Source organism: Lepus europaeus, chromosome 17 (assembly GCF_033115175.1).
Source record: "Lepus europaeus isolate LE1 chromosome 17, mLepTim1.pri, whole genome shotgun sequence".
In the NCBI taxonomy this organism is placed as follows: domain Eukaryota; kingdom Metazoa; phylum Chordata; class Mammalia; order Lagomorpha; family Leporidae; genus Lepus; species Lepus europaeus.
In genome coordinates this window covers 68,308,628-68,336,392 of record NC_084843.1, presented here as the reverse complement: position 1 = coordinate 68,336,392, position 27,765 = coordinate 68,308,628, and the positions used below count along the sequence as shown (strand labels likewise).

At 58.1% G+C, this 27,765-nt stretch overlaps 1 protein-coding gene across 1 annotated transcript in view; it reads right to left on the bottom strand.

Moving 5' to 3' along the window:
* Positions 1 to 271: 271 nt before the first annotated feature.
* Positions 272 to 27,765, bottom strand: part of ANXA11 (annexin A11) — a 44,154-nt gene continuing 16,660 nt past the window's right edge. The window contains exons 2-15 of the mRNA XM_062214263.1: positions 16,304 to 16,363; positions 15,304 to 15,416; positions 13,797 to 14,189; positions 12,586 to 12,673; positions 12,305 to 12,399; positions 11,481 to 11,594; positions 9,704 to 9,794; positions 9,297 to 9,376; positions 8,764 to 8,820; positions 6,420 to 6,513; positions 3,411 to 3,506; positions 2,916 to 2,974; positions 2,672 to 2,794; positions 272 to 1,009 (exon numbers count right to left, since the gene is read on the bottom strand). Coding sequence (XP_062070247.1) covers positions 950 to 1,009; positions 2,672 to 2,794; positions 2,916 to 2,974; positions 3,411 to 3,506; positions 6,420 to 6,513; positions 8,764 to 8,820; positions 9,297 to 9,376; positions 9,704 to 9,794; positions 11,481 to 11,594; positions 12,305 to 12,399; positions 12,586 to 12,673; positions 13,797 to 14,189; positions 15,304 to 15,416; positions 16,304 to 16,355 — 1,515 coding nt within the window. The 5' untranslated portion in view covers positions 16,356 to 16,363 and the 3' untranslated portion in view covers positions 272 to 949. The remainder of the gene's footprint in view (positions 1,010 to 2,671; positions 2,795 to 2,915; positions 2,975 to 3,410; positions 3,507 to 6,419; positions 6,514 to 8,763; positions 8,821 to 9,296; positions 9,377 to 9,703; positions 9,795 to 11,480; positions 11,595 to 12,304; positions 12,400 to 12,585; positions 12,674 to 13,796; positions 14,190 to 15,303; positions 15,417 to 16,303; positions 16,364 to 27,765) is intronic.

The window sequence follows — 27,765 nt, the reverse complement described above, 5'->3', positions numbered from 1 at the left end:
CCGGCTGAAAGCTCTACCCTAGGAGTCATACACACCCTCTCTACCCAGCCCCTTCTCCTGGTCTGGGTGAAAGACCACCTTGTGCCCCCAGGGGACATCACTGCACCTGACCCAGGTCCCAGCATGCATTTGGAGAGCTTCCCTTCCGTGTCCTTGTAGCCACTTACTGTAAACTTTGCTACCTAAAGCTATGTGAATTCTCACTGGTTAATGAGGCTGGAAGCCCTGAAGCAGAGCCGTGAAGCGAAGGAAAACAAGTTGGCACCAGGGAGACATTTCCAGAACATTCCAGAACTGGCTAACTTTAATTTGGAAAAACAGTTTTTGGCTAGAGACATTCAGGTTTAAGGCACATTCCAAAGTACAAGAAGTTTCGTCACTGGCAGGGAACTGGCTTTGTCCTCGTGGTTACATAGAAAATGCAACAGAAGACTTTCTGGCCTTTTTTTTTTTTTTTTTTTTTTTCCTAAAAAAGGAGTGAGTTTGGCAATAACAAAGCTCATGACACATTCTCACCAGATGCAAAGATCACCCTCACTGGTCCTCCCTTTTCCGCCTCTGTGAGGAAAGGACACCCCCACCACCACCACCACCAGAAACGTGCCCCCAGCAAACAGACCTGTGTGAGTGTGACGACAGACAGAAACGGAATCTTTCACCACTAAAATGAAGCCATGGGGGCTCAGGCACAAGCACGGGAGACGATTGCAGGAGTCAGCAAAGCACACATCTACTCCAGCAGCGAGAGGCTGCGGGGCCGCGTGGGGAGGGAGAGGCATCCTGAGAGTGTGGACCGAGCCGGGCCCTTCAGCAGGGTGCCCGGCTCGGGCTCTGCGGACGGTGCGCCTGGGGGCTGCTGGGTGGATTCGTTAGAAAGAGACATTCTTCCAGCCTTTTCCTGTCCTCACCCTTGCTGGCGGGTGGGCAGCCGTGAGCCCCGGGATACCGCTCAGTCATTGCCGCCACATATCTTCAGCAGAATCTTCCGGTAATCCCCCGAAGTGTCTCCCTGGCCACAGAAACAAGGAAGACGTCAGCTAAGGGAGGCAGGGCCACTGGGCCTGCTGGCTCCTGACTTTTCTCCCATGGAGAGACAGGCCCTTCCACGCACACGTCCCACCTGCTAGTCCTGTGGGCCACAGACAGTACAGCCCAGCCTCCCCAGCCCCCAGGAATCAAAGCCAAATAAAGAACCAAAGGGGAATCCAATAATCACCCTAAGAGGCCTGCGGCACTAGCATCCCATAATGGGCACTCGTTTGTGTTCCGGCTGCTGCACTTTCAGTTCAGCTTCCTCTTAATGGCCTGGGAAAGCGTGGAAGATGGCCCAAGTCCTTGGGCCCCTGCACCCACATGGAAGACCCAGATAGGCTCCTGGGCTCCTGGCTCCAGCCCTGTCCAGCCCCGGCCATTGCAGCCATCTGGGAATTGAACCAATGGATGGAAGATCTCTCTCTCTCTCTCTCTCTCTCTCTCTCTCTCTGTCGCCCCACAACCTGGCTTATGTAATGCTGTCTTTCAAACAAAAAACCTAAAAGATACTGCCAAGGGCTACCCAACGCTGTTCCCCTCCCAGTACGTTAATGCTGTGCTGGAGCGAGGCTTTCCCATCGATGCCGGGTGGTGACGTCACTCAGGCCTCCCTGCCCCCGCTGCATGTGATGGGGGAAGGGGGGCGGCAGGCCAGGCTCAGCGAACTTCTAACCATTTCCTTCCACACTGAGCTTTGAGGACAAGGCCTGTGGCTTCTTCACTTCTCTCCTTGACGTGCCCAACATCATCAAGTGCTGGCACGTCTGAAATCAGGCCCCGGTGCTGGTGAGCCAGGACTTCATTGTCAGGCCACCCAGCCTGGCCCTGATACACAGGGGCCTCGTCGTAGCCAATGTACAGCCCGAATGCCTCATCCAGTGGTCATGACCCTCGTAAGGGACGACCCATTTTTCTCCTCGTCTTATAGACAGTGGAGGCTGGCGCTGTGGTGCAGCAGGTTTACGCCCTGGCCTGAAGCGCCGGCTGCTCCACTCCCAATCCAGCTCTCTGTTATGGCCTAGGAAAGCAGAAGATGGCCCAAGTCCTTGGGTCCCTGCACCTGTGTGGGAGTCCCGGAAGAAGCTCCTGGCTCCTGGCTTCGGATCGGCGCAGCTCCGGCCGTTGCGGCCATCTGGGGAAGACTTCTCTCTCTCTCTCTCTCTGCCTCTCCTCTCTCTGTGTAACTCTGACTTTCAAATAAATAAATAAATAAATAAATTTTTAAAAAAAGAAGAAAAAAAGACAGTGGAGCTGGATGGAGTTCAAGGAGGTTTAGGGAAACTGCTTGAGGTCACACCGACCCCAGGACCCTTGCTCTGAACTGCAGTAAAACTGGGGACAAGTGACAATGAGAGCCAGCCCAGGTCACAGAGAGGGGTCTCTCAAGGTCAGGTCCTGAGTCGTCTCTGCTCCCCTGGGAAGGCGCCCCCAGCCAGTTTCTGGGCAGCAGTGTCCTGGATGCTGGCAGACGCAGGTGGGGCCAGCAGCAGGGTCAGGGCCCATCCCACCCACCCTCAGACGCCGACAATCTGCGAGCAAGCCGTGTGGCACAGAGGCCCAGCGTGTGGCCCTTCCCAGAGGAGAGGGGTGGCAGGGAGAGTGGGAGGGCCAGGGCCCCCGTGAGGCAGAGGACCCGTACCGAGATGTCGTGGTACAGCGACTTGCCGTACATCCGCTTGTACTCGGCCCTGATGTCCAGGAGGTCGATCTCACTGCGGGACACCATGATGCGGATCAGGGTCCGGTCCTTGGTCCCTGCTCCCTGGAGAGAGTTGGCCAGAGAGCATGAGCGGCGCCACCGCCCCGGCCCCCGGGGGCCACACAGGTGTGGCTTTTGGCCCCTCGCCCTCCATCTTCAGCGCGCAGCCCCGGGCCTTACGTACCCGCATGGCCCTGTTGAGTCTTTCGGCAAAGAAGGCCGGGGTGTTCTTGAGACACTTCACTGCAAGAGAGGAGCACGGCGTCACCAGGCCGCAGGGGACCCAGAGGGGCTACAGGGGCCTCGGAACCGCAGCGGGGAGACACCCTTGTCCTGGGAGCCCAGCCTGCTTTGCGGCTGCAAAGAAAAATCTTCCCCGTGTTTCCATCACAAACATCTCCCGACTGCCTGCAGGGGAGTTATTTTTAGAGGGAACTTGGCAGGACGTGAGTCATCTTCCTCCACAGAGCGGCTGGATGGGCTCCCGCTGGTGCCCACGCTGTGGTTGCCTTCCCCAGAGCGGCGCTGGAGACAAACAAGGCACCCTACCCGGGACAGCCGGGGATCCCACGCCACAGCGCCCCACGGAGCAGTCCCCACCATTCGGACGCTGGACTTAGCAACCCGGGACCCTGCGGGATCCTCCGGCCCCCACCCGGAAGACAGACAAGACGCCTACCCACGGCCAGCATGCCCTGTTCCAGGTCCCCGGACATCTCCCGGCAGATGCTCTTCTCGATGTCCCGGCCTGTCATCCTCTGGTACTCGTTGAAAACTAGCGGGAAGATGGGAGGACAGGTCAGGGACGGAGCCGCGGCACGCGCGGATGCTCTGACCCCCAGTGCCCAAGACGCAACCGGATCTGCACACAAGGTCTCAGAAGCAATGATTTGGTTAAGACAGGGCCTGCAGGGCGGCCAAGCTAAGGGGAGGAGACACGGAGGAACCAGGGATGTGTCCCAGGGGCCAGAGCAGGAGGGGACGCAGCAGGGGGTGGCTGTGTGCGGCCAGGAAGAGAGGCCCCCAGCAGGCAGTGGTCCTGCTGTCCTGCCAGCGCCTTGGCATCACCTCGGCTCTCCCAGCTGTGAGGGAGGAGACCGTGCCACTGAAGCCACCTCGTCCATGGTATCTGGTCCTGGCTGCCCACAGAGGCCTCTCCGGGAGCCCCGGAGGGCCCCACCTAGCACGCCTGCAGTTCTCAAGGTGGCCGCACTCTTGTTCCGTTGGCTCACCCACATCACACCATCATCCCCCACACAGGGTCCCCTGCTCCCACCCCGACCCCAGCAGCACTCCTCCCTTCTCAAATCCCCGGCACTGGCAGTGCACCCACATCTCCACTATTTCGGGTCAGCCCCGCCCCAGCAGACCGGCTGAACCCCCTGCTGTGGACTGTGCTGCCACGGAGGTGGGCATCCTGACAGGCGCTGACTCTGGGTCCAATCTCTCCTTCCCCAGCCCTGACGCGGGTCACGCACAGAGCAGCCTCATGACTTCCGCTGCATCTCCAGCCATCTCATCCCTATTTCCTCCACGTCAGTGATGCTTTTCTACTAAGTCACGTGGGAGACACCATGGGTTTAATGTACTACTTTCATCCCAGTCTTATTCAAATAACTATTAGAGCACAGCGAGGCGGCTAAAAGGTGTGCCCCGGGGGAGGCACTGGCTGGGATGCCCACAGCGCCTCTCAGAGTGCCTAGTTCGAGTCCGGCTTCCTGCTAATGCGCACCCTGGACGACAGCGATGATGGTCCAAGTGCTGGTGTCCCTGCCACTTACATGGGAGACCCAGACCCACTTCCTGGCTCCAAGACATTTGGAAAGTGAGCCAGCACACAGGGGCACGCTCTCTGCCTCTGTGTGTGTGTGTATATTTCTGTCAATAAAATACATTTAACAACACTGCTTAGGGACAGGATAGGGCACAGTGGTTAAGGTGCCACATCCCATACTGGATATCTGGGTTTAAGTCCTGGCTCTGCTTCTGCTCCAGCTCCCTGCTAGTGCACTTGGGAAAGCAGCGGATGATGGCTCGAATGCTTGGGCCCCTGACACCCGCATGAAAGACCCGGATGGAGTTCTGGACTCCTGGCTTCAGCCTGGCCCAATCCCAGCTGGTACAGGAATCCAGGGAGTGAACAAGCAGATGGAAGTCTGGTACTTCTCTCTCTCTTTCTGTCACTCTGCTTCCAAACAAATAAAACTAAGTAAAGCTTTTTTAAATGTTTAAGAAAGAAGCGTGCTCTGGGCAGCTGGGCTCAGATCTGAGCTCGGCCACACACAGCTGCGTGACCCGACTGCTCCAACCACCGCGGTGTCTGCCGGTTTCTCTGTAAAACAACCACAGCTCCTGCACCACAGGACAGCAGGTGTTCGGGCTGTCACCCTTGTCACCCACCGAGCAGCTCTGGCCAGAGCCGCTCCGGACACTGGGGGTGCTCACCACTCTCAGCCATCCCCCTCTGGCTCACAGCGACTGCTCTAATGCAGCCGGCCCCCAGCACTCCCCCTTCCCTGGGTCCTTGCACCTGACCCTGCTCCTTCTTGGTCTCCTTGGTACCTGGGGTGGGCCCAGTGCTCAAAGCCTTTCTGTCTCCCCAGTCCCTCCTGAAGCCTCCAATACCTCCCACCTCTCGCACCTGCCACACGGAGGCCTGGTCAGGTCCCCTCCTGACCTTCAGGCTCACAAACCCAGCAGCCTACCTGGGATCACCCTCCCTCCTACAGCCTGCTCTGTCCACAGTCCCTCTGTCCACGCTCAACCCAGGACCTCTCCCGTCTCCCACTGGCTTAGCCACACACTCCGGGGTCATCCTCGCTCCTCTGTATGCACCACACTGCACGCCTACAGCGAGCAGGGCCAGAGCCCGACCTTTCCCACCCCACCCCACCGCCCCGACCCGTGCGGCCTCCTGACTGCTGTCCCCGATGTGCCATGGACTCCTCACTCCATTCGTCACCCACCAGCCGGTCACAGCCCTGGGACTCAGTGCGTGGATTCCACGCGGCTGTGGGCGGGGCTTTCCACCACCTCTGCCCTCACTCCTGCGCTCACTCGGCCCGCTCCAGCCACACGGACCGCCTCCAGGGCCTCTGCACCTGCATGTCCTTCAGGCTTTTCAGTCGGATGGCAGCGCCTGGGTGAGGACTGCCCCCAGTCCACGCTCCCTGTCCCTGGTGTCAGCTTTATCATATTTCCCTGCGGAATTGACCGCCTGCTATGATTTTACTTAGCATTTGCTCAAGTCTGTCTCTCCAAACAAGCAACGACAGGGGCTCCGTGGCGCTCTGTGCACTCCTGCTCCCCCACACCTGCTCTACCGAGGGGCTGGCATGGGCATGAGCTCCATTTATGTGTTGGGTGGACAAGTAAATGAAGGTCACCCAGTACTACTGCTGGGATCGCTTCGTACGCGACACTCTGGCACACGCTGGCTGGGTGCCCCCAAGGCCTCTCCCAGCGTGGGAAGATGCAGCCAAGGGCAGCCTCTGTCTCCTGCCTTCTCTGCTTCCTCCACAGCGGGCGGCTCACAGACCTCAAGCAAACCCTGGATCCGCATCTTTGCAGTCACCACCAGGGGGCGCTTCTGCGGAAGCGAACGCCCCAGGGAGCGAGAAGCAGCCATGCATTCCTGCAGGCTTTGCTCCGAACCTCATCTAACTGCCCCTGGGCGGCCTTGCCTTACCTGCCACCAGGTGGGCCCGGCTCCGGGAGCACAGAACGGCATTGAACTTGGACTCGTCTGTTCCCAGGCGGTTCTCCCCGGCTGCATACAGCTCCTGGACAGATAGCAAGACACACATGCAATGCAGGCCTCCTCAGCCCAGACACCGAGCCCAGGTCACCTAGGAAAGCTGGGAGGGGCTGGCTCTGCAGGTCTAGAAGAGGATATGGGCACAGTGTTTGGCTGCTGGGGTGCAGCTGTGTGGAGCCTCTGCAGAGCCAGACACCCACTGGGTGGTACAGGAGCAGCTGGGGCATGGAGGGGCAGGGGTGCTCAGGGCCAGGACAACCAGGTCAGGCAAGGAACAACAGCCCTAACCCAACCCAGGGAGCTGCACCGCAGAGAAAACAATGGAATGAGAGGCCTGGGCTCAAGTCCCAGCTCTGCTGGCAGCGAGCCACAGGCCCTCTCGGCCTTAGCTTCCTTCTCCCTAACAGGCGAAGGCTGGCGATTTGGGGTCACAAGCTTGAAAGCCCAGAGGAACAGCCGGGGCCCTTAACTGAGGGCAACAGGCCAGCCATAACTCGGTTTCTCAGCACCAGCTATGGACAAAGAGCAGACAGCAGGCTCCCAGCCACCAGGTCCGTTGCCCAGCAAGGCCACTAATCTAGATTTCTACGTGGAAATTTCCCAGCCTTAAACAGCAGTTCCCCTGCCCCTAAGAAGGAACACGTGAGACCATAAACATTACAACAGCTGCCTGATGACGGCTGCAGGTGTGGATCCTATGTGATTTTCTACTTCCCCCAAGGTTTATGGCCTAGACATGATGTCTGAGGAGGGGTAGAATTTGCGCTTGTCTGTTAAGCTCCTCAAGGGTTGGCTCGAGTCCAGGACATTTGCCCAGTTTGCAACCTCTGACCTGGATGGCCCCGAAGTGCCTGCGCGGCCTCACGCAGCAGCTCTCGGAACCTGAGGGCACTGACGCCCATGAGCAGAGGACAGATACCCAGAGATCTTGCAGGCGGAGGTGAGGCCGAAGCGGCGCAGCACGGGACCCTGCACCTGAGCCAACTTCCGCCTCCGCGAGGCAATGGTCTGTGAAATTCCCACGGGGCCAAGAATCAGAGCCAGAGCCTCAGGACCTGCAGCCCTGAACCCAGAGCAGGGAACAAATGTCACAAGCCAGGCGCCAGCGCTGTGGTTCAGCGGATTAAGCTGCTGCCTGGGATGCCAGCATCCTCTATGGGCACCACTTTGAGTCCTGGCTGCTCCACTTCTGATCCAGCACCCTGCTAATGGCCTGCAGCGGAAGATGGCCCAAGTGCCTGGGCCCCTGAACCCACATGGGAGACCCAGAAGAAGTTCCTGGCTCCTGGCTTTGGATTGCTTCAGCCCTGACCATTGCGGCCATTTGGAGGGTGAACCAGAGAATGGAAGATCTCTCTCTCTCTTCTCTCCCCTCTCTCTGTAACTCTGATTTTCAAATACATAAACCAGTCTTTAAAAAAAAAAGTCACAAGCCGGGCAGGTGTCGATTCAGGCAGACCTGCAGGGCAGGTGGGTGCTATTGGAGCTGGGGAACAGAAGCAGGGGGCTGGACCTCCCCCAGGCTCTGCCTCCAGGTTTCCCTGGGCACAGGCTCAACCTCTGACCTTCAGTGTCTTCATCTGGAAACAAAAGGACCAAGGCAGAGAGCAGCTCTCCCCTCACCTAACCAGGGAACATCTCACAAGGTCCTGGTCCAACCCGACAGATGGCAGCCGACGGCTGATGGTGAACGCCTTGCCGAGGGTGGCAGGAGCGGAGGAAAGGGTGGAGGGGGCGGGGACACGAGGTACAGCCAGCTCCAACCCAGCTCCAACCCACCAGGAAGCTGTGGCTCTCCCCAGCCAGAACATGTGGTCTGATCCATTAGTGGGAAATGCAGATTTCTCTAGGGAGGAGCTGAGATGCCTGGACTTACTCTCTTTTGTCTACAACTCATATGGGGGACAAGGGCAGAATTCCCAGGCTGCACAACTAATGTGATGGCTGTTTCTAGGCTCAGACCCTCAACAGCCTTGTGAACTGAAAGGTACAGGTGACAAAACACAGGCAGTGTACCAAGGCCACATGACGTTCCAAAGCCACAGCTGTGACATAGCTCCTCTGGCCATATTTATCATCTCACATGCTCCCTCACAGAGGTGGGGAAACTGAGGCCAGAAGCTGGGGTGACCGGCTCGATGAACAGCAGAGCATGGCTGAAACTCCCTGCTGCTGCTCCTCACGCCCCACAGTACCTCCCTTGTGAAGCAGGAAAGTGGCGGACACCCTGGCTTCGGAAGCTCGGGCCGGGTTCCTGGCCCGGCCTCACACTCACCTGGACATCTCGCTGGACGAGAGACATGTCCACGTTTGTGCTTTCATCCCGGTTTCCCTGAAAAGAAGCAGGCTGGCTGAGCAAGGCCCCTCCTTGGAGGACACATCCCCCTCCTCTCCACTGCTGCCTTCTGAGCCCCCCGGAGCGCTAAGTAAGCCCTGCGGTGAGAAATGACCCAGCCTGTGCCTCCATCGGGTTTCCCCGGACGCCCCACACACAGGAACTTCTGGTTCTGCCTCCCCACTCACTTTCCTGAAAGTTCCCCGCGTTCTGTGTTCCCAGCGAGTCCGGTCACACGCGCTAAGTTGAAGCACGGGCCCGGGCAGCGGAGGGAGGCTGCACCGCCCTCCTCCAGCGGAGCTCTGCCTCGCCGGGCACACCTGCGTGCCAGCCATCTCCTCCCAGCCCGTGAAGCTTCCGCCCACCCTCCGATGGGAGCACATCCCGCAAGTGGAATCAGTAAGGACTTCCTCTGCCCCCTCCTCACAGTGCGTGCAGGCATGGCTGGTGCGGGCCCTGCAACGGGGAGGTACCTGGGAGAGGGAGATGAGGAGCCGCTGGAAGTGCCCCGACGTGTCGCTCCGAATGGCCTCCTCCAGGGTCTTCTTGAATTCTGACAAGGAGACAAGAAGGAGTGCCCTGCTGCTTACACAGGCAGCAGTGGGCGCCGGCCAGGGCAGGGCCCGGGGCCCAGGTGGCCCTCCAGGAATGACCAGGTCGATGACCTCCGTTCTGACCTGGCTGCTCAGGCTCGGCCTCAAACACACCCAAGAGGGTTTCCCCGGGTCTCCCCCCTCTTAGTCACGTGCAGGCTGGGACGGGTCTTAGGCCAAAGCTCAGCATGTTGGGAGTGGCAGGAAATGGAGTGATAAGACAGAGGTGAGTCCAAGGCAGAGAAAGCAGAGGGACCCGCGGCCGGCCCGGGCCAGGGCAGCCTAACCTGTTTTATAGGCTTTGTTCAGTTCCCGGATGTGCTCGTTGCTGCGGGAAGCGAGGATCTCGATCAGGCAGGCTTCATCGGTGCCAGCCCCCTGCCACGGCAGAGAACACAACAAACCCCACGGTCGGCACCGTGCCCTCACCCACGCCCAGCAAAGATGGCAGGTGCTCCGGCAGGAGGGGCCCCCAGCACAGACACACCCAGCGTGCGGCTCCCCAGCCTGGACGACGGGGACAAGGGTTGCGAGCATGAGCAGGGATCGCTTAAAGGCCCGTCCCCCCGCAGAGCGGCAAACCAAGAATCAGATGTGGCACGCGGCCAGGAGATGTGCCCCACGGTCTGTGTATTCTAGTTCCGCCCGTGAGAAGACACACAACTAAGACAATGGGTTAAAGGTGAGAGTGAGCAGAGTGGACATGGAGAACAGTGACAGTCCCCAAGGGGACTGAGGGAGTCTGGAGACACCTGTGAGAAGGCAGTAACCATGAGGACAGCAGGAATGACCTGGCCAGGGGTGGCAGGAAGGCACAGGACCAGGCCGGCAGCCTGGCTCTATGCCGACCTGACCCTTGGCTCCACGGCTTATCAGCTGTGTGACCTTGTGCATGTTACTGAACCTCTCTGTGCCTCAGGCTCCTTGTCTACAGAATGGGAGTGGTGGGGTGCCGAGCTCACAGGGAAGACACGAGAAGTAAATGAGTTAATGTGGGTGGAGCACCCAGCGCAGGCCAGGCAGGAAGCCCCACGCACCGGCAGCTGTTTTAGGATGACCCCTGCCATGAGGGTCAGACCATCTGCCGCATTATCCAGTGCTCACCACACCCTGAGAGCATCCTCTGCGCCCATCACAGATGCTCAAGGACACACAGCTGCTTAGCAACAGCCAAGCTCACCCAAGCCTGTGCTGTTTATCACCAGCCAAAGCTGCTGGGGGCGGCCCAGGCCGTGGCCCTCCCCAGTTGCCTCCTGTCCCCCTCCCTAGGATGGATCATGCAGGTGTGTCTTTGCACAGTGTTCCCCGTGCCAGGCCACCGCACCGAGCTCTCTGCCCCTCTTCGCGGTGCCTCCCAGGCCTGCGGTCACAGATCCTTCCGAGGTACGGGCCGCACACACAGGAGCCCCGTGCAAAGCCCAAGCACTGCGTGGGATGGAGAGGACTCACCCCCAGGGGCTAAGGGGCCACAGGGAGCGCAGGGTGAGCCAATCAGAAGCTGCCCCCATTTGCAATCTGGACAGGGGCAGCTGGGCTCCTGTATGGTTGGATCTGACAGGTAGACAGGAGAAGGGGCGAGGCCGGCTGGAAGCAGCATGGAAGAGAAGGCACAGGAGCAAGGGAGAGAATGCAGACGAGGGGCAGCCCTGCCCAGCTCTGCCCCTGCAGCCCCTGCTCCCGGCCCTCTCCCTGCCGGGCCTCGCGGTCCTCACAGCCGCGTCTTCACCTGTTTCGCCTACACTCCTCAAGCGCGGTTCTGCTATTTGCTGACCACAGGGTCAGAATGAATGAAGACACCAACCACGGCCTCCCACACCTCCTCAGCTCACCCCGCCCCCACCACTAGCTTCCTCCACAGCCCAGCTCCCACCGTCCAGACACGGAGCGGGGCGCAGTTTGCCCTCTGATGACAAACGGCGAGTTATCCGCCTCTCCGGAAAACATCCCTTTCTCCAGCACGCGGGCTCTAACCCAGGGGAGGCAGGAGCGGATGAGTAGGCTGTACCACACCATGCAGGCCTCCTCCTGGGCTGTGTCCACACACACACACACACACACACACACCTTGATGGCTTCCTTTATCTCATAAGCGTCAAAAAGGATCGGGGTCTTCATCAGCGCCAAGATGGTCTTCTCAAAGTTTCCTGACAGCTCGGATTTCAGATCTTTGATCAAATCCTGGTTGGGAATTGAAATAAACAAAGAGGAGCCTGTTTTAGGAACCACAGAAGGTGATGAAATCTAAACAACACCCCAGATCTGAGGGCCAGCAGCACGGGGGACCTGGGAGAAAGGCCTCACTCGGGCCCCAGCCTGGACCTGCCAAGCTAGAGCCTACACAGGGGACAAGGTGCCCGGCAGCCCACAGCACACAGCAGTTTGGGAAGCCCTGGGCTGGATTTACCCCATTTTCAGCTTCTAGGATTCAAAACCCAAAAATTCAAAACGTACCCCCCTCCCTGCATGTGTGTGGCACACTAAAGCCTTTTCCTTGGATGCTCGCCCATCAGCTCAGCCTCCTGGGTAGTCTTGAAGAGCGGGAGGGAGGGGAGACTGAGGGCAGGTGGGAGAGAGGGCATGAAAGCTGTGTCCACGGTCCCCGAGAGCAGGGGGCTTAACTTGAACAGGGACAGAAGACAGACATCCGGGCACCTGTCCCCAAAACTCAGTATCCCAAAGACTGGAGACATTGTCCTTGGGGAATCTTTCACATCTAACAGGCGCCAGCATTGGGGAGGCCACCAGCTGGGCGGGCAGCAGGATACACCCTAATGCAGCTCATGGTCCATCCCATGGAAAAGCAGGGGTGAGGAGAGCTGTGTTGGCGGTGGAGAGCCTGGCTCTGGGGGACCAAGGCTCGCCGCCCTCCCACGTCCCCCAGCACTCACCTTGCCGTAAGCTGTCTTGAAGGACAGCAGGATCTGCTGCCGCTGCTTGTTGGAGCGGCTCCCCAGGCAGTCGATGATGGCCTGCTCATCCGTCCCTGGGGGAGGGGAGCAGGGCTGCGGGTGTAGACTTTCCTGGCCTGGGCCCTTGCATTCTCCTGGGCATCCCACCCACCCCTTTTCTCCCATAGCCAGTGGGAGCCACCCCAGCCCAGAGAGCCACTAGAAGAGGCCTGGGGAACCAGGCAGGGGGGCTAGGGTCTGAGCCGCCAGGGGTCTCTCACCAAAGCCTTTCATGGCCTTCCGAAGGACCTCGGCGTCGCGCAGGGGGTCAAAGCCGGATGCATCTGTGATGGTGCCTCGGTTTCCAAACTACTGGGGCAAACAGTCACAGGTCAAATGACCTGCATGTCGCTGCCCCAGATGCAAAGCTGCTGTACCCCCAGACTCGGACAAAGGCCTGATGGGGCCGGCGACTAATTACACAGAGCACTCCACATAGAGTCTGCCTAGCCTGACCTGGTCTGTCCTGGTGTTCTGGTATGGAAGCTTCTGCCTGGCTGCCGGGGCCAGGAGCCCACCTACAGCTGAGTCCTGATGCTGACAATCTGCTCTACGCCCGGGTCCTCCGGGGCTGGGGGCCAGATCCTGGCAAAAGGTGGGACCTGGGAACAGGAGCCATCGGCTTTCCCCGACACGCCTCCCCAGCGCAGCCCGCATGAGCACTCCTGATGGGCCGGTACCCTCAGGGGGTGCAGGCACCCACCCTGCCCTACAGCACACAGCAGCCCCACTACTCCTAGACAAGGGCCAGCCCCTTGGCTCTGATCTCTATAGACTCTGACCGCCTGCAAACCCCAGCCAACTTGGACACATCAGGCTAAATTGTCCCCTGGCAGGTGTCTCCTGGTGACTGGAACAAGCTGGTGATAATACAGTTAGAGATAAGCTCAGAGAAATGATAAGAGAGGGAGGGCAGAGGGCAGTGCAGGAGGCGGGGTAGAGAAGAGGGGTCCCTCTGTCTAAAATAGTCACCCAGCACATACCACAGCTCAGTGCTGGGCAGGGCTGGCCATGTAACCATGACAATGAGTTCTCGGCTCCACAAACAGGAGCAGTTCTCCGACATGAGCCAAGATCAACCCAGGAGGAACTGCCAACCATTTTCCTTTTAAGAATTTAACAATCTTCCAAAACCTGTCTGGGAGAACAGTACGAGGGCACTGCAGACAGGGAGCCACTGGGCATATGCCTTGAGACCAGTGGCCTGGTGGCTCCTACCACACACAGGGCAGGCAGCAATGACACAAGGCCCCAGCAGGCAAACAGGGAGGGCAGGGGCAGGGGAGCTCCCTCAGACTGAAAGAAAGCTACCCAAGGAAGAGTGACTGGGACAGAGTGACAGCCTTTATGAAAATAAGAGGTTATAGCTCCGAGTCCCCCGCCTCCCCCACCACGTCTCCGCCTTTGGGGTCCAGACCCAGACAGCACTCACCTGGACTGGGGGCACAGCAGGAGTGACGGTCCCGGACCCCGGGTATCCTGGATAGCTTGGCATCGGCTGCTGCTGCCCAGGCGGTGGCACTGGAGACTGCCCAGGGTAGGTCACTGGGGGCTGCCCAGGGTAGGGCCCTGGGGGCTGGTGTCCAGGGGGTGGCATGGGCTGGCCTGGCACGGGGGCCCCTGGGAATGGAGGGTAGGAGGGCACCCCAGAGGGTGGATTTCCTCCAGGGGGTGGGTACACTCCATATGGTGGGACCGACGGCTGGGTGGGAGGGGGCTGCCCGAAGCCCCCAGGGGGGACCGGAGGGTAAGCACCCCCGGGGGCGCCAGGGTACAGGTTTGGTGGCACGTTGGCTCCTCCAAACGTCCCAGACATGTTGGCCGCCTGAAACACACAAAGCAGAGCCTCAGGGCCAGGGCCGCTTCCCCGAGCCGAGTCCACTGTGGACTCCCAGAGCCGACCCGCAGGCACCGCCTGCACAGAGCTGAGCGCCGTTGCAGGCCCTGCGTGTGCCGGGCTCATTTCACCCCTCGGCAGCCGCAGCCTCCTGGCACCTGCACTCTGACAGAAGGAGTCTCACTTCCTCCACTTCCCACAGGATGAAATGGGCTCAGAGACACACACGCTCGCTCGTAGCTGCACAGCCAGTGAACGGAGCAGCCACGGGCAGGTGGATTTGCCCCCACCCAGAATCAATGCCAGGGTCCTATGACACCTCCTATGCCCTGCAAGAGCTGGACCCCCACCCTCGACGCTCAGCTCACCCCTCCCCGCCTTCAGCCACACACGGATCTCCTCACTGTCCCAGGTCCAAGGGCACTTCAAGGTCTGGGGGTCCCTGGACATTCAAACAGCACATCCCTCCCCTGCCTCAGATCTGGGCTCAAATGTCCCCTTGATCCCCCCAACCTAAAATCCCACCCACACCTGACCCCTTCACCCTGCTCCTGTCATTCCCCCAGCACCCACACTTTCCAGAGTGCCACGTCGTCCACCTATTCTTATTGTGTCTCCCCCCATGAGATGTTAAGTGCACCTGGGCTGAGACTAGCATCTGTTTTACTCACTTGTCCCTAGTGCCTATAACCAGTCTGGCACATGTTAGGCTGTGTTTTGGCTGCTCTATTACCATTAAGCTTACATTTGCTTTCAGATTACAAAAATGTATTATCAGCAAAACAACAAATGAACGTAGCACGTCTGGCCAAGCTACCTTACAGCCAAGCTACTTACTCCCATCCGGGCCTACCCAGGATAGCCATTCAGTCGCCCCCCAACCCTGCCCAATCCCCCAGAGCTATGAAGAACCCGAGGGACCGTGGGGTCAAGGTCCTCCCCTTTCCCAGAGGCGGGCAGAGAAGGTGGCAGTGCCCTGATGAAAACCCTCCTGTCCTAAGACACAGCCCAACACACCGCACGCCCACGGTGGACACACAGATCCTCTGAGCCACAGGCAGCCAGCAGCCTGGTCCCTCTGGCCATGCAGCTGCGGACTCACCATTCCTGAGAGGTAGTCCTGGTTGAACTGCCCTGCGTAGTTGGCCACGTTGTCCAGCCCGATGGGGGGCATGCTGGGCGGAGGGTAGCCGGCGCCTCCCCAGGCACCGCCACCTGAAATCAACACCAAGGCCTTTAGCCAAACGGGGACGGGGCAGGCAGAGGTGCAGACTCCCGGACGCTTAGCGAGCCACACACAGCGCTAGGGTGAGACAGACAGAGCAAGAAGAGGAAGCCGTCCCCTCTTTCTAGAGAAGCGGGCAGGTTCGGCAAACACCTCCAGGATGCTCTGTGGAGCGTTAGGGAGACTGGACCCAGGGGGGCGCTGCCCTCCCAAGCTCACCTTAACAGAGTGGAAGGGCAGGGGCGGGGGCAGCACAGCTCAGGCACCCTCAGGGTGACCAGCCTGGAATGCCCTTGTCCGCCCCTTGTCCCAGGAGCCCTCCCACTTCCTTTCCCACCAAGGAGACCAAATTTCATTCCAGGACAAGGAGGAGGGGCCTAAAGTGACGTGCGCTGCCCTGGCTGGGTTCTGATCCCCTGACAGGGAGATACAGCCTCACTCTGTCACTCAAGCTGCAGCAAGTGACATGTGACCTTAGTATCTGCCTCCACTTCCTCCTGCCACACAGCACGCTCCGGGAGCACAGGGTAGGAGACGCGCCAAGGGGGCAGCATGCCAGAGGCTAGACCGGACATTGCATTAGCATCTGAGACGGCCCAGCGAGGGGGAGATCCTCCAAGCCACTTTACAGAGGAAACTGAGTCACAGAGCAGTGAAGGCATCTGCCCACTCCTCTCAGCCACACTGGGTCACTCAAACCCAGGTCTCTCCGGCTCCTCCCCCACCCATGCCCTCTCCTCTCCCTGGGGTGTGCCACAGTGAGGAGTGGCAGTGAGCACATGGCAATTCACGCTCTCTCCACCCCTGGCCGCTGGGCAGAGAGGAGCGGTCTCACACACACACACACACACACACCCCAGCCCACAGACCCTCTTACCTGGTGCTGGTGGGTAGCCACCTGGGGGCGGAGGATAGCCAGGGTAGCTCATGGCTGGATCTGGAAGGGAAAAGGAAAACACACTCAGGCCCCACCAGGCCTCTCACCAGGCTTACTGGTGCGAGCTTCGCAGGAGCGTGAGACCAACCACAGCCGGGGGCCCCTGCAAGAGAAGCTGCATCAGGCCGGGCTGTGGCAAGCCAAGTCCACCCTCCACGCACAGGGCCTGCAGCTAGAGCCGGGATGTGCGTGCTGCCTGGCCCACAGCTGCAGCAGGACCCAAAGCCCACGGGCCTGCAGGCTCTCACCTGAGCTTCGTCCTCACCTCTGCTGCCACGGGTGCGGTGTGTGTGTCTGGACCTGTTCTCTAGCCTCACTGCCTCCCTCTCAGGGCTCCGGGTCTGTATTTATTTACCTTCCCCTCCCATGTCCTTATCACCAGCCACCTGGCAACAGGGGAAGGCAGCAAGCCCCGTCTCCCTGTGCCGAGACACCCACAGCCCCCTATGCAGGACCTGGCCCATGCACTCTCCATTCTCCAACCTCTGGTCCCTCAGGCAAGGTACAGAATCACAGCGGCTCCCAGAAACAAGAAGTGCCGTCGGGAGGGGTTCTGGATGCAGGGCCTGGGCTGGGCAAATGAGACAACACCATCCTGATTCTGCAGGTGAGGCCGCCGCAGCCCAGAGACCGTGAGTGACGTGCAGGCCAGCAGGGGGAAGGAAAGAGTCCTAGAGCCCATTCCTGCCAGCTGGGACATGGGCTCTCACCAAGTCCTCTGGACACAAACGCTTCGGCAGCGCCTCATGCCAATCAAGCTGCCCAGGAGGGACACACACCCCCCGCGACACCAGCCACCCTGCAGGCTTCACTCCTGCTATTGGCAGCTGTTGGCTGCAGCTGGCAGAAGCACGCACGGGCAGGTGAGGGTGTGTGAGAAGACCTTTGGGACCACTCAGCCAGCACCTGCTGCCCCCCGCCCCCCCAGGGAGCTGCTCCTCCTGATACACCGGGTCTGTGAAAACACCGCTGGGCCCCAGGCTTCCTGGTCACTAAAACCAGAATATGCATTTTGAACAAGGTCCTGGGTGATGCCACGCATCTGAAGACCCCACGTTGAGAACCACTGCGCTGGGGGACTCTGTCCACTGGGTCTCGCTGGGGCTCAGAAAGCTGCAGAGACTTCCTTAAGCTGCTTGGTCCCCCATAGTGGGCCTGGTGCTCAGGCCGGTGGGCATGGTCAGTGGATCCACAGGTGACCATGGGCAAGCAACAGGGATTCAGGTGGCATCGTAGAGCCTTGCAGTAAGCCGGAACTGGTGCCCGCAGCAGGTCCCGAGGACCCTCTCCCTTGCAGGGCTCTTTCTGAACCCTTCGGTTTATGGTGGCTGAGGGTCCCCAGATGCATCTCCCTGAAGCTGGGTGAGTCAGCAGTGCACAGCCCTCCAGGTCCTGTCCTTGGACTGACCCTTCTGCCCTCGGAGGGAGGAGGCAGCCTAGGGGATGGCAAAGAGACCGGTCAGGAGGCTAGCATTGCCCTGCAGCAGAGCCGGTGGAGCTGCAATGGTTCCTGGGCCCTTCCCCTCTGCAGGCACTATAGGGCAGGCCCTTCAGCACCAGAGCCCCACCCTGTTCCCTGTCTCTGCCCAGAGGAACGAGGCCAAAAGGCCCGATCCCTATGAGGCAGGGGGAAGAAAAAAGCTGGACCCCACTGTGTCAATCAATACAGCAAATATATGTAAGCCAGGCCAAAGGTTTAAATGGCAGAAGCAGTCCAAAACCCCAAAGGCATAAAAATTCTTCATGCTAGGGGACAATGTGGTATAGTGGGTAAAGCTGCTGCCTGCGATGCCAGTATCCCATATGGGCGCCAGCTCCTGTCCCAGCTGCTCCACTTCTGATCCCGTTCCCTGCTGATGCACCTGGGAAAGCAGCGAAGACGGCCCAAGTGCTTGCACCCCTGCACCCATGTGGGAGACCTGGAGGTAGCTCCTGGCTCCTGGCTTCAGCCTGGCCCACACCTGGCTGCTGCAGCCATTTGGAAACTGAACTAGCAGATGGAAGATCTGTCTCCCTGCCTCTCTGTAACTCTGACTTTCAAATAAATAAAAAAATTAAAAAAAAAAAAAAACAACTCTGCATGATAAAGCAAACAGGAATGGCACTGTGGTGCAGCAGGTTTGGTGGCCACTTGAGAGCCCCACATCCCATATCAGATACTCTGAGCTTGCAATCCAGCTCCCTGCTAATGCACCTGGGAAAGCAGCAGCAGATGGCCCAAGTATTTGAACCCCTGCACCCACCTGGGAGACCTGGATAGGGTTCCTGGCTCCTGGCTTCAGCCTCAGCCATTGTAGCCATTTGGGGAGTGAACCAGAGGACGGAAGATCTCTTTCTCTTTCTTTCTCTCTCTCTCTGTCTCTCCCTTTCTCTCTAATTCTGCCTTTCAAATAAAAAAGTAAACCTTAAAAACTAAATAAAGTCTAACCCTTCACCAGGGAGGCTGTGAAAGAAGCCACAGCCGACTCCTACAACGGATGCTCTGTGGTTATTTTCAGAATTGGCCAGCTCTATATAAGGGGATGTGAAGTGACCTTCATCATTAACCAGGGGGCAGAACTGTGTGCACACTAAATTAATGAGGGAAAAAAAAAAAAAAAAACAACCCAGACACATACAAAGCAGATTTTGTGCACACACATTCACAGACCGAGCCTGGAAGGACAAACAAGAAACTGGGTGGCACTGGTCGCTTCTGGGGGGAAGGGGGTGCAACTGGGGCTGAAAATGAGATTTACTCTTTACACAAGGGCAGTTCAAAAAGTCTGTGGAAAATGAAACTAGGAGGTAAGTTTATTTTGATACAAAATATTTTTAGAAACCCATGCAGAGTTTTTAAAAAATGCACATCTGCCATGGACTGTTTGAAGAGCCTTCCTAGGCACAGCCCTTGAACTTCTGCCACGTGCAAGTATTCACTATTATAAAACAGCTGTATAAAAAAAGGCCGCACTCCGATGGGGGTTTGTGAGCTCTCCGGAGGCCGTCTCTCCTGCCTCTCGGTCGTGGCCGCTTCTCCAGGGTGAAAATAACGCACACAGAGTCCATTCAGTCCCAGGCAGCCCCACGCAGAGCAGGGACCGCAGGCCAGCGCAGCCTTAACACAAGGTGCTGGCTCTCGCTGCACCGGCACAGCGGGGGGGGGGGGGGCATGGGGAGCCCTAGGGACTTCGGCTGCTTCCTAGGCACTGGGCTCTGTCCTGGAGGGCCCCACAGGGGCTGCTCCCCACTCCCCAACCCATGGTCACTCTGCTCAGCTGCAGGCCCAGGGTCTCCCTCTCCCCAGTACACAGAGGTTTTCCCCTCTGCCTCACCCCCCCAACACCATTTCGCACCTGGAGTAGCCTCTGCTCCTCACTTTCTCTCTCTGAGCTCTTTTCAGAACCAAAGGCCCCCGGGTGTGGTCTGGAGAGTGCAGGGTGGCCCCCAGCCTCCCTTCTCCCCCTCCCCCAGGGACTCCCCTTCTCCCTGGATCCACACAGCAGGCCTTGGGCAGATCCTGCTGCTTCTCTCTGCTAAGGTTCCTGGGGCCGAGGCCCAAACATCTGAGCACCCTTGCTCAGCTTTGCTGCATACCGGCCCATCGGGCAAGCACAGCGCTGGCGTTCTTCCAAGCAACCGAGACAAAACAGCCAAGGTCACTCCAGAGCTGTGGACATCAGACACCAAGCACCACTGCGGGCACAGGCCTCCGATAGCGAGCCCCTCCCGGCTCTGCCACGACAGCACACTCCCCCAGTTCTAATCAGAGGTCTGCCCCAGCCGGCCCAGGCGGCGTCCGGGGAGAAAAGCAAGCCTTCAGGTGGACTGCCTGGCTCCCAGCAGCTGCCGCCCTCCTCCTCAACAACCCCCCCCCCACGGGGTGGCGGGGTCAGCAGCTCTGATTCTACAGTCTTCCTCCCTTTTTTGAAAAGTAAGCAATCTGCTGAGTATCCAGTGGACTCGGTATCTCTGCCTTCTGTGTTGTCCCAAACGAGGCCACGGAGTTGCCAGCACCCCAGGGCTACCATCCCCCTCCCGGGTTGGTCTCCGAGGGAACTCACCTTCCTCCGCCAGCCCCGCCCAGCCCTCTCTCCCCAGGACCCAGGGGAACGCGGTGATTGACAGTGCTGCAGACCAGCTCCCCACCCCTCCCCACCCCCCCACCCCCGCCTGCAGCTCTGACCACGCCCCTGTACTCCTGGCCTTCAACAAAGAGGGAAGGGAGGGGTGCGTGGGGGACTCCAGGACTCCAACAGGCCAGGGCACGTCCTCTGCTCTATGCCCACTTCTGATCACTTGGATACAAGGACCCACTGGGGAGGTCCCCCCAGCACAAGACAGCAGCTGGTCTCCCTAGGGACGTTCCAATTCTCAGAAACCTGCCTCTGGGGACTTCCGGCCGCTGGTCCTGACTCTCCTGGGTGCGCTGCGGCACAAATGCCACCGTTCCTTCCTCACCGGGGACACCTCCCTGCAGCTGTGCACCTGGTCTCATCCAGCTGTGACTCCCCGTGCTGCTGTAAAATCACTTGGGCTCATTAAACCCCAGACTGCAACCCCACCTCCCCAAGTCTCCAAACCAGAGGGGCCGGGGCCAGCACACTTCCAGCGGGTGCTGATGCCAGGTGGCCATGGGCCATGTTTGGAGCAGCACTGCTTAGAGCTCGCCGAAACGCTGATGCTTTGGCCCCATTCACCCTGTCGCAATAACCAGGTAGACATTAACCCGGGTGTGTCTGAGAGGCCAAAGACAAATGGGGGAGTTTCTGTGCAGGGCGAAACAAGGAAAAGCGTAGAAGCAAGCTGAAGTTTTGTTCTTGCTCAGTAACCTCGGATGGGCCTTTAGTGTGTCTGAGAGGGAAGGAAAGCAGCAACAAAGCACATTTACATATCCGAAGTCTTGCCACACCGCCAGCAACCAGGTTGGGCGGGTCCCAGCCCTCTCCCTGGGGGCAGCTTAGGGGGACTCTCAGCGGTCCTTCCCCAAGGGGGCTTAGAAAGCTCTGGGAGGGAATTTTAGGAATTCCACACCCACAAAGCCCTCCACCCAGGAGGCACCCCACCCACCCCAAACTGTGAGAACGCCTTTCTGAATGCGGACTGGGCTCCCAGGCCTTACCGGAGATGCCCACCTGCTCTGTCCTACTCACCCTGTGGCTGCTCTTGTTGTTCATAACAACCAACTCCTGCTTCAGCAAAGGGCCCTAGCAGCGGGGGCGGGGTCTGCAGTATAATACACAGTATATATACATACAGTACACAGCCCAATCCCCCAGAGCCCAGTAACACTGCTGATGGAGCAGCCCTACCTGTGGGCCTCTCGGGGACTGGGGAAGGGCCTGCTCCCTGTAGGGTACACAAGTATACCTTCACATGGCAAAGGCCCCACAAGGCCACCCACCAGAGTCCCCAAATGCAGGGATCTAGAGATGCTGTGTTCAGACCAGAGGCAAAGCCGCCTAGAACAACAGCCTCAATGCTTCCGGCGCCGGCGACGCAGCTCAATAGGCTAATCCTCTGCCTGTGGCACCGGCACACAGGGTTCTAGTCCCGGTCGGGGCACTGGATTCTGTCCCGGCTGCTCCTTTTCCAGTCCAGCTCTCTGCTGTGGCCCGGGAGTGCAGTGGAGGAGGGCCCAAGTCCTTGGGCCCTGCACCTGCATGGGAGACCAGGAGGAAGCACCTGGCTCCTGGCTTCGGATCAGCGCAGTGCTGCGGCCATTAGAGGGTGAATCAATGGAAAAGGAAGACCTTTCTCTCTGTCTCTCTCACTGTCCACCCTGCCTGTCCGGAAAAAAAAAAGAGCCTCAATGCCCTCACTCAGCCAACAGGGAGCCAGCAGTGGGAGATGGGGATCTAGCCCCAGCCAGCAGTGAGGCAAGGTTAAGCACATTAGCTGGGGTCCAGCCTGACTTCCTGGGACACAGAAGAGTGAGGAGGAGAAGTTGTTGCCAAGGCCGGACCTGGCACAGGTGGGAAAGAATCCTCCCCAGGAGGGCGGCACAGGGCTCATGCTGGGACATGGCCCGCTCCAGACTGTGGCTGAGAGAAAAAGGCCTAGAAGCATGGGTGAGAGGCACGCAGGCCAGGGCAGGAGCGCAGGCTGTGCTGGGATGAACCTCTCCCCTGGCCTTAGCAGTCTGATGGCTGGAATAGTCACTCACGTATTATTAGCTTTTAAATACTGAATCTATAAGCTGATTCCATGGGAAATTTAAATACAGAGTTTAAACCACACAGTTCAGAAAACTTTTTTACAGAAGAGAAGGGGGCCAGTGCTGTGGCACAGTGGGTTAAGACTCCAGCCTGCAGTGCCAGCATCCCATGTGGGCGCCTGTTCAAGTCCTGGCTGATCCTCTTCCGATCCAGCTCTCAGTTATGGCCTAGGAAAACAGTAGAGGGTGGCCCAAATCCTTGGGCCCCTGCACCCAGTGGGAGACTGGGAAGAAGCTCCTGGTTCCTGGCTTCGGATCAGCTCAGCTCTGGCCATTGCAGTCATCAGGGGAGTGAATCAGTGGAATGGAAGATCTCTCTCTCTCTCTCTCGCTCGCTCTCGCTCTCGCTCTCGCTCTCTCTCTGTAACTCTGTCTTTCAAATAAATAAATACATCTTTAAAAAAATAAATAGAAGAAAAGCCACAGGATGGAAAAATATTTGTAACACACACATATGATAAAGGGACTGTTTATCAAAACAAAGAGCTCTTAAAACTCAACAGGAGGGGCCGGCACTGTGGTCTGCAGCACCGGGATCTCATATGGGCGCCAGGTGGAGTCCCGCTGCTCCACTCCCGATCCAGCTCTCTGCTGTGGCCTGGGGAAGCAGAAGATGGCCCAAGTGCTTGGGCCCCTGCACCCTCGTGGGAGACCCAGATGCAGCTCCAGGCTCCTGGCTTCAGATCGGTCCAGCTCTGGCCATTGCAGCCATTTGGGGAGTGAACCAGGGGATGGAAAACTTTCTCTCTCTAACTCTGCCTTTCAAATAAATAAATAAATAGAAACAAAAAGAAGGGGAGGTGCTTCTGTCTTGTTTTTTTCCCCCTTCAGTCCACATTCCTACCCGGCATGCCCCTGATACTGTTTGGGGGAGATGCACACTCACCCCTGAGCCAGTCTGAGCGGCTCATGCCCTCCACACACTGCCTGGGAGCAGCTGAGTCTCCCTCCCCAGGGAATGGGGCAGGCCGGGGAGGCCACAGCCCGAAACTCAGGACAGAAATGCTATTTCACAAAGCCCCATTCTGGGAATCTCGCCCAGCAAAGGATGGGCTGGGACCAGGCCCACCCTACCTCAAGCTGGCTTGTCCCGGTGGGTATGACAAGGACACCAGCTCTTTCCTCTTAGGACTTCTTCCAGCTTTCACCCCACACTCTAGACTTCCAGACTCACAAAATGTTCATACTGGCAAAAATCTTGGGAGATTATCTGGTGTCCAACTCACTTGCTCACATCACAAACGCACCAGAGAGAGAGAGAGCTGGGCCTGCAGGTGGGGCTGGCGTGGTGGTCCCAGCTGGTCCTGCCTTGTCAAACAACCCTAAGACCCCTCCAACAAGGGCAGAAGGGGAGTGTCCTGCACGTGTGCTCGGAACAGGGCTCTGCCACGGTCACTTCTCAAGGCTGGACGTTCCAGAAAATCCTCTGTGCTTCGGCCCTCATCACTTCACTTCTGTCCCAGCTACAGGGGAGGAAGACTCGGCTACAGACACGCGTTCAGAGTCAGCTGGCGGAGCTGGCCCTAGCAGACCGCGCAAGGAACAGTGGCTTTGGAATTCCGAGGCGTGAACCACAGAACCAAAGCACGGTTAATAATGACTGACATTGTTGGCAACGTCTAATCATGGAGAACCTACACAAAACGGAAGAGTACCTTAACTACGATTATCACCTCAAGGCCAATCCTGATTCACCCAGATTCCACTCTCAGCCCTGAATTATTCTGAAGCAGATCCCAAATATTGTTTATTAATTCACCTGTCATTTTTCATATCTCTAAATGACAGTACAGTACCTCTTAGTAACTCTACGTATCAACATGCCTATCGATATTGATTTATGTAACTGTAATACAGCCGGGACGCTAAGTTAAGTAGCCACTGTGCCAGCCAGGCCTGGGGGGCTGACTCCTCTCATCTGGATGCTCCAGGGGGCCCTGTCACTGCCAGACTTTGCCAGGCCTGGACCATGGGCTTACGGAGAGGTAGGTGATGATCTCCCCACCACCTGGGAATGTCATCTTCCAGGGCACTGGTCAAACACAAACACAGGCTTGGTCACCACTGTCCCTGGCCATCTAGTGACGGGGCTCACCTACAGGAATGGAGGGTGGGCAGAGCCTGCCCTCTGCTTTGCTGGTGGCTGCTGAGTGGGCCTGGCCATGTGGTTTAACATCCTTGGCCCTCAGTTTTCTCCTTTATAAGCTCATCCCTCACTGGCTCCTAAGATCATTTAAGCATCAAGGAGGGGGCACAGTATTTGGCCTGCACGTGCCCGGCAAGGAACAGCAGAATAAGACTTATGAACCCACAGCTCTGCGCAAGGGTGGGAAGCCCCTCAGAATGGATTTCTGCACCCTGGCTTTCTATAGAGCAGGACCCACCTGGCATGTGGCAGCCACACAGCTACAGGGACCGAGCGCACAATCTACTTTCTCCAGGCATCACTGTTCATTTTCATCATAGACCTCCTTACTTCTGAGCTCTCCTACCATCCACTGCCCCCAAAAGTCTTACTCAGGTCTAGCCTGCACCCTCTCCCCAGGCTAGTCCTGGTCAGGTTAGAGCTGAGCAGAAGCAGCTCAGTGCCACACAACTGTGTACTCTGACACCAATTCAGTATCTTGCAAGTCATGAAGCCTATGGGTCTGCAGCTAAAATGCCACCGTAAGTTCCGGACTGAAACTTCTACATCCCCGTTCAGGTAACTGCCAATCCACAGGGGGCATTGCAAAAGCTCTGGGAAGTCCTGCAACACAGGAGCCTGCTCAACTCCATCCGCAAATTCCCCAAACTTATCAGGGCATGGGGACAGTTCCTGTTTAGGTGCCACGCCTTGTGCTAAGTGCTTTACATGGAATTAACCTTGCAAAACCTCTATGAGGCCAATACCAAAATGCAGACTAGAAAGAGACTGAGACACAGAGAGGTTCAGTAAGTCCTCCAAGGTTTCAGGCGGCTGAGCCAGGATTCAAAGCCAGGCTCCAAGGCCCAGGGCTTTCTCTGCGACACTCGGCTTCCCCACAGAGCGCAGCAGCCCCAGCAACTCCTGCTTCAAGGCTGGAGCTTTAGAAATACTGGGGTATTGTCTGATCTATGCACTTTATTAAAAGCAGTGTAGGGGCCGGCGCCGTGGCTCAACAGGCTAATCCTCCGCCTTGCAGCGCCGGCACACCGGGTTCTAGTCCCGGTCGGGGCGCCGGATTCTGTCCCGGTTGCCCCTCTCCCAGGCCAGCTCTCTGTTGTGGCCCAGGAGTGCAGTGGAGGATGGCCCGAGTGCTTGGGCCCTGCACCCCATGGGAGACCAGGAGAAGCACCTGGCTCCTGGCTTCGAATCAGCGCAGTGTGCCAGCCGCAGCGGCCATTGGAGGATGAACCAATGGTAAAAAGGAAGACCTTTCTCTCTGTCTCTCTCTCTCTCACTGTCCACTCTGCCTGTCAAAAAAAAAAAAAAAAAAAAAAAAAGCAGTGTAGGGTGGTGGAGAAGAACACGGACTCTGAAGCCAGAGTGCCCAGCTTCAAATCCCAGTTCTGCTCCTTATTAGTCATAAGACCTTGGGCAGGTTTCTTAACCTTTCTGGGCCTTAGTTTTCCATGTCTGTAAAATGGGAATAACAGTACTTCAATATGTTTATTCTTATTATTGTCACTTAACCTTTCATTATATCAATTTCCCCCATACAAAATGCCTAACAGGATGAGGGTCCCAGCAGACCCCAGGCCATTTGGCAATACCCAGTGTAAGAACTGTGGGGGCTCATGGAAGGGTGGGGAGCACCATGGAAGGGGGCAGGCAGGACAGTGTGGAGGGAGAGGAAGGGTGGGCGCAGAGCACATGGGTATAGGCTGCCCTGGATTTGCCAACCTCGTGATGGAGAAAGCATGATGGCGATGTTCTCCGTCCATCCCTTCCACACACTTGGGTGTCTGGAGCTTGCTCCAGGAGTGGGGAAGCAGTAGAGGCAAGAAACTGAAGGTGCCGGGAGGCCAGAGTTGGGAGGAGCTTGCCTGGGAGGAGGGCCCAGGTCCTATGAGCTGAGGCAGGGAGGGGTCGGGGGCCATGCCCTCCATGTGGGACCATCTCTGGCTGCACTCCCGCCCAGCTCTCTGCAGGTCTGGGCTGTGCCTCTCCAGGAGGAGAGCTCCCCTTGGAAGCCATGCCCACACCCAGCGGGCTCCCTGAGAGGCAACACTTCAGCAAGTGCCAACCATGTGGGAAGCAAGCAACAGAGGAGGAGGGTGGACATGGATACAGTGCCCGCCTCCGGATGGCACCTGGGCAGCCACGCGATGTGGTCTCAGCTGGTGGTCTCTGCAGACATTGCGGTTCTTGTGGACACAGTGGCAACAGAGAAAGCACCTGACCCAAGCCCTACGCCCAAGGTGTGGTCAGGACCCGCTGTGGATTTAACGTTTGTGTCCTTCCAAGTTTGTTGAAATCCTGATCCACATGACCCCTCGTAGGCCTGTGCAGCCCATAGAGCCATGAGCAACAGTCTGTTGTTTATAAGCCACCTGGTTTATGGCATTGCATAACAACAGCCGGAACCGATTAGGACAGAACCAAAAGAAACAAAGCAAACACACACACCCTCAAAAAGGGGAACTGTGGCTGTGTTTGCTGGAGGAAACAGGTCTGCGTCCACATGGGCAGTGGGCAGCTGTTCCCGGCTTCACCGCCTGCTCAGAAGGGGCTTTTCCCAGAACCACCAGCGAGACACAGCATGGACCAGCAGAACAATGGTAGGGGCTGATGCTAAGTGAGCACAGGTCCCAGGGGTGTGTGAGCTTCCCGGTACCTATCCTCTTCGCTCCCTACTCCCTGGAAATTCCAGCCCGGCTTCCTCCCACCTTCTCCCCGAGGTGATCCACATTCTGAGCCCTGCACCCTGCATGTGGCTCAGCAGGCAGGGACCACGAGGAATTCTAAGCGCTCCCCTCATGTGGTGGAGAAAGGGCAGGGAGCCACTCATCCCGGGCCACGCAGCCTATGCATCACCTGCTCTGGCTCCAATGTGAACTCAGCAGGTCCCTCTCCCACCCACCCTCCAAGCCAGCTCCCCGTCTCTGCACAGCCCACACGCCCCCATCAAGGGCCACACATGTCACAGAACGGTCACAAGACTTATCAGCTGTGCCGCATGAATTTTACTCAGGCCCACACAGCTGTGATGTCATCTTCTGACACTGCTGCTGGTCCGTGGAG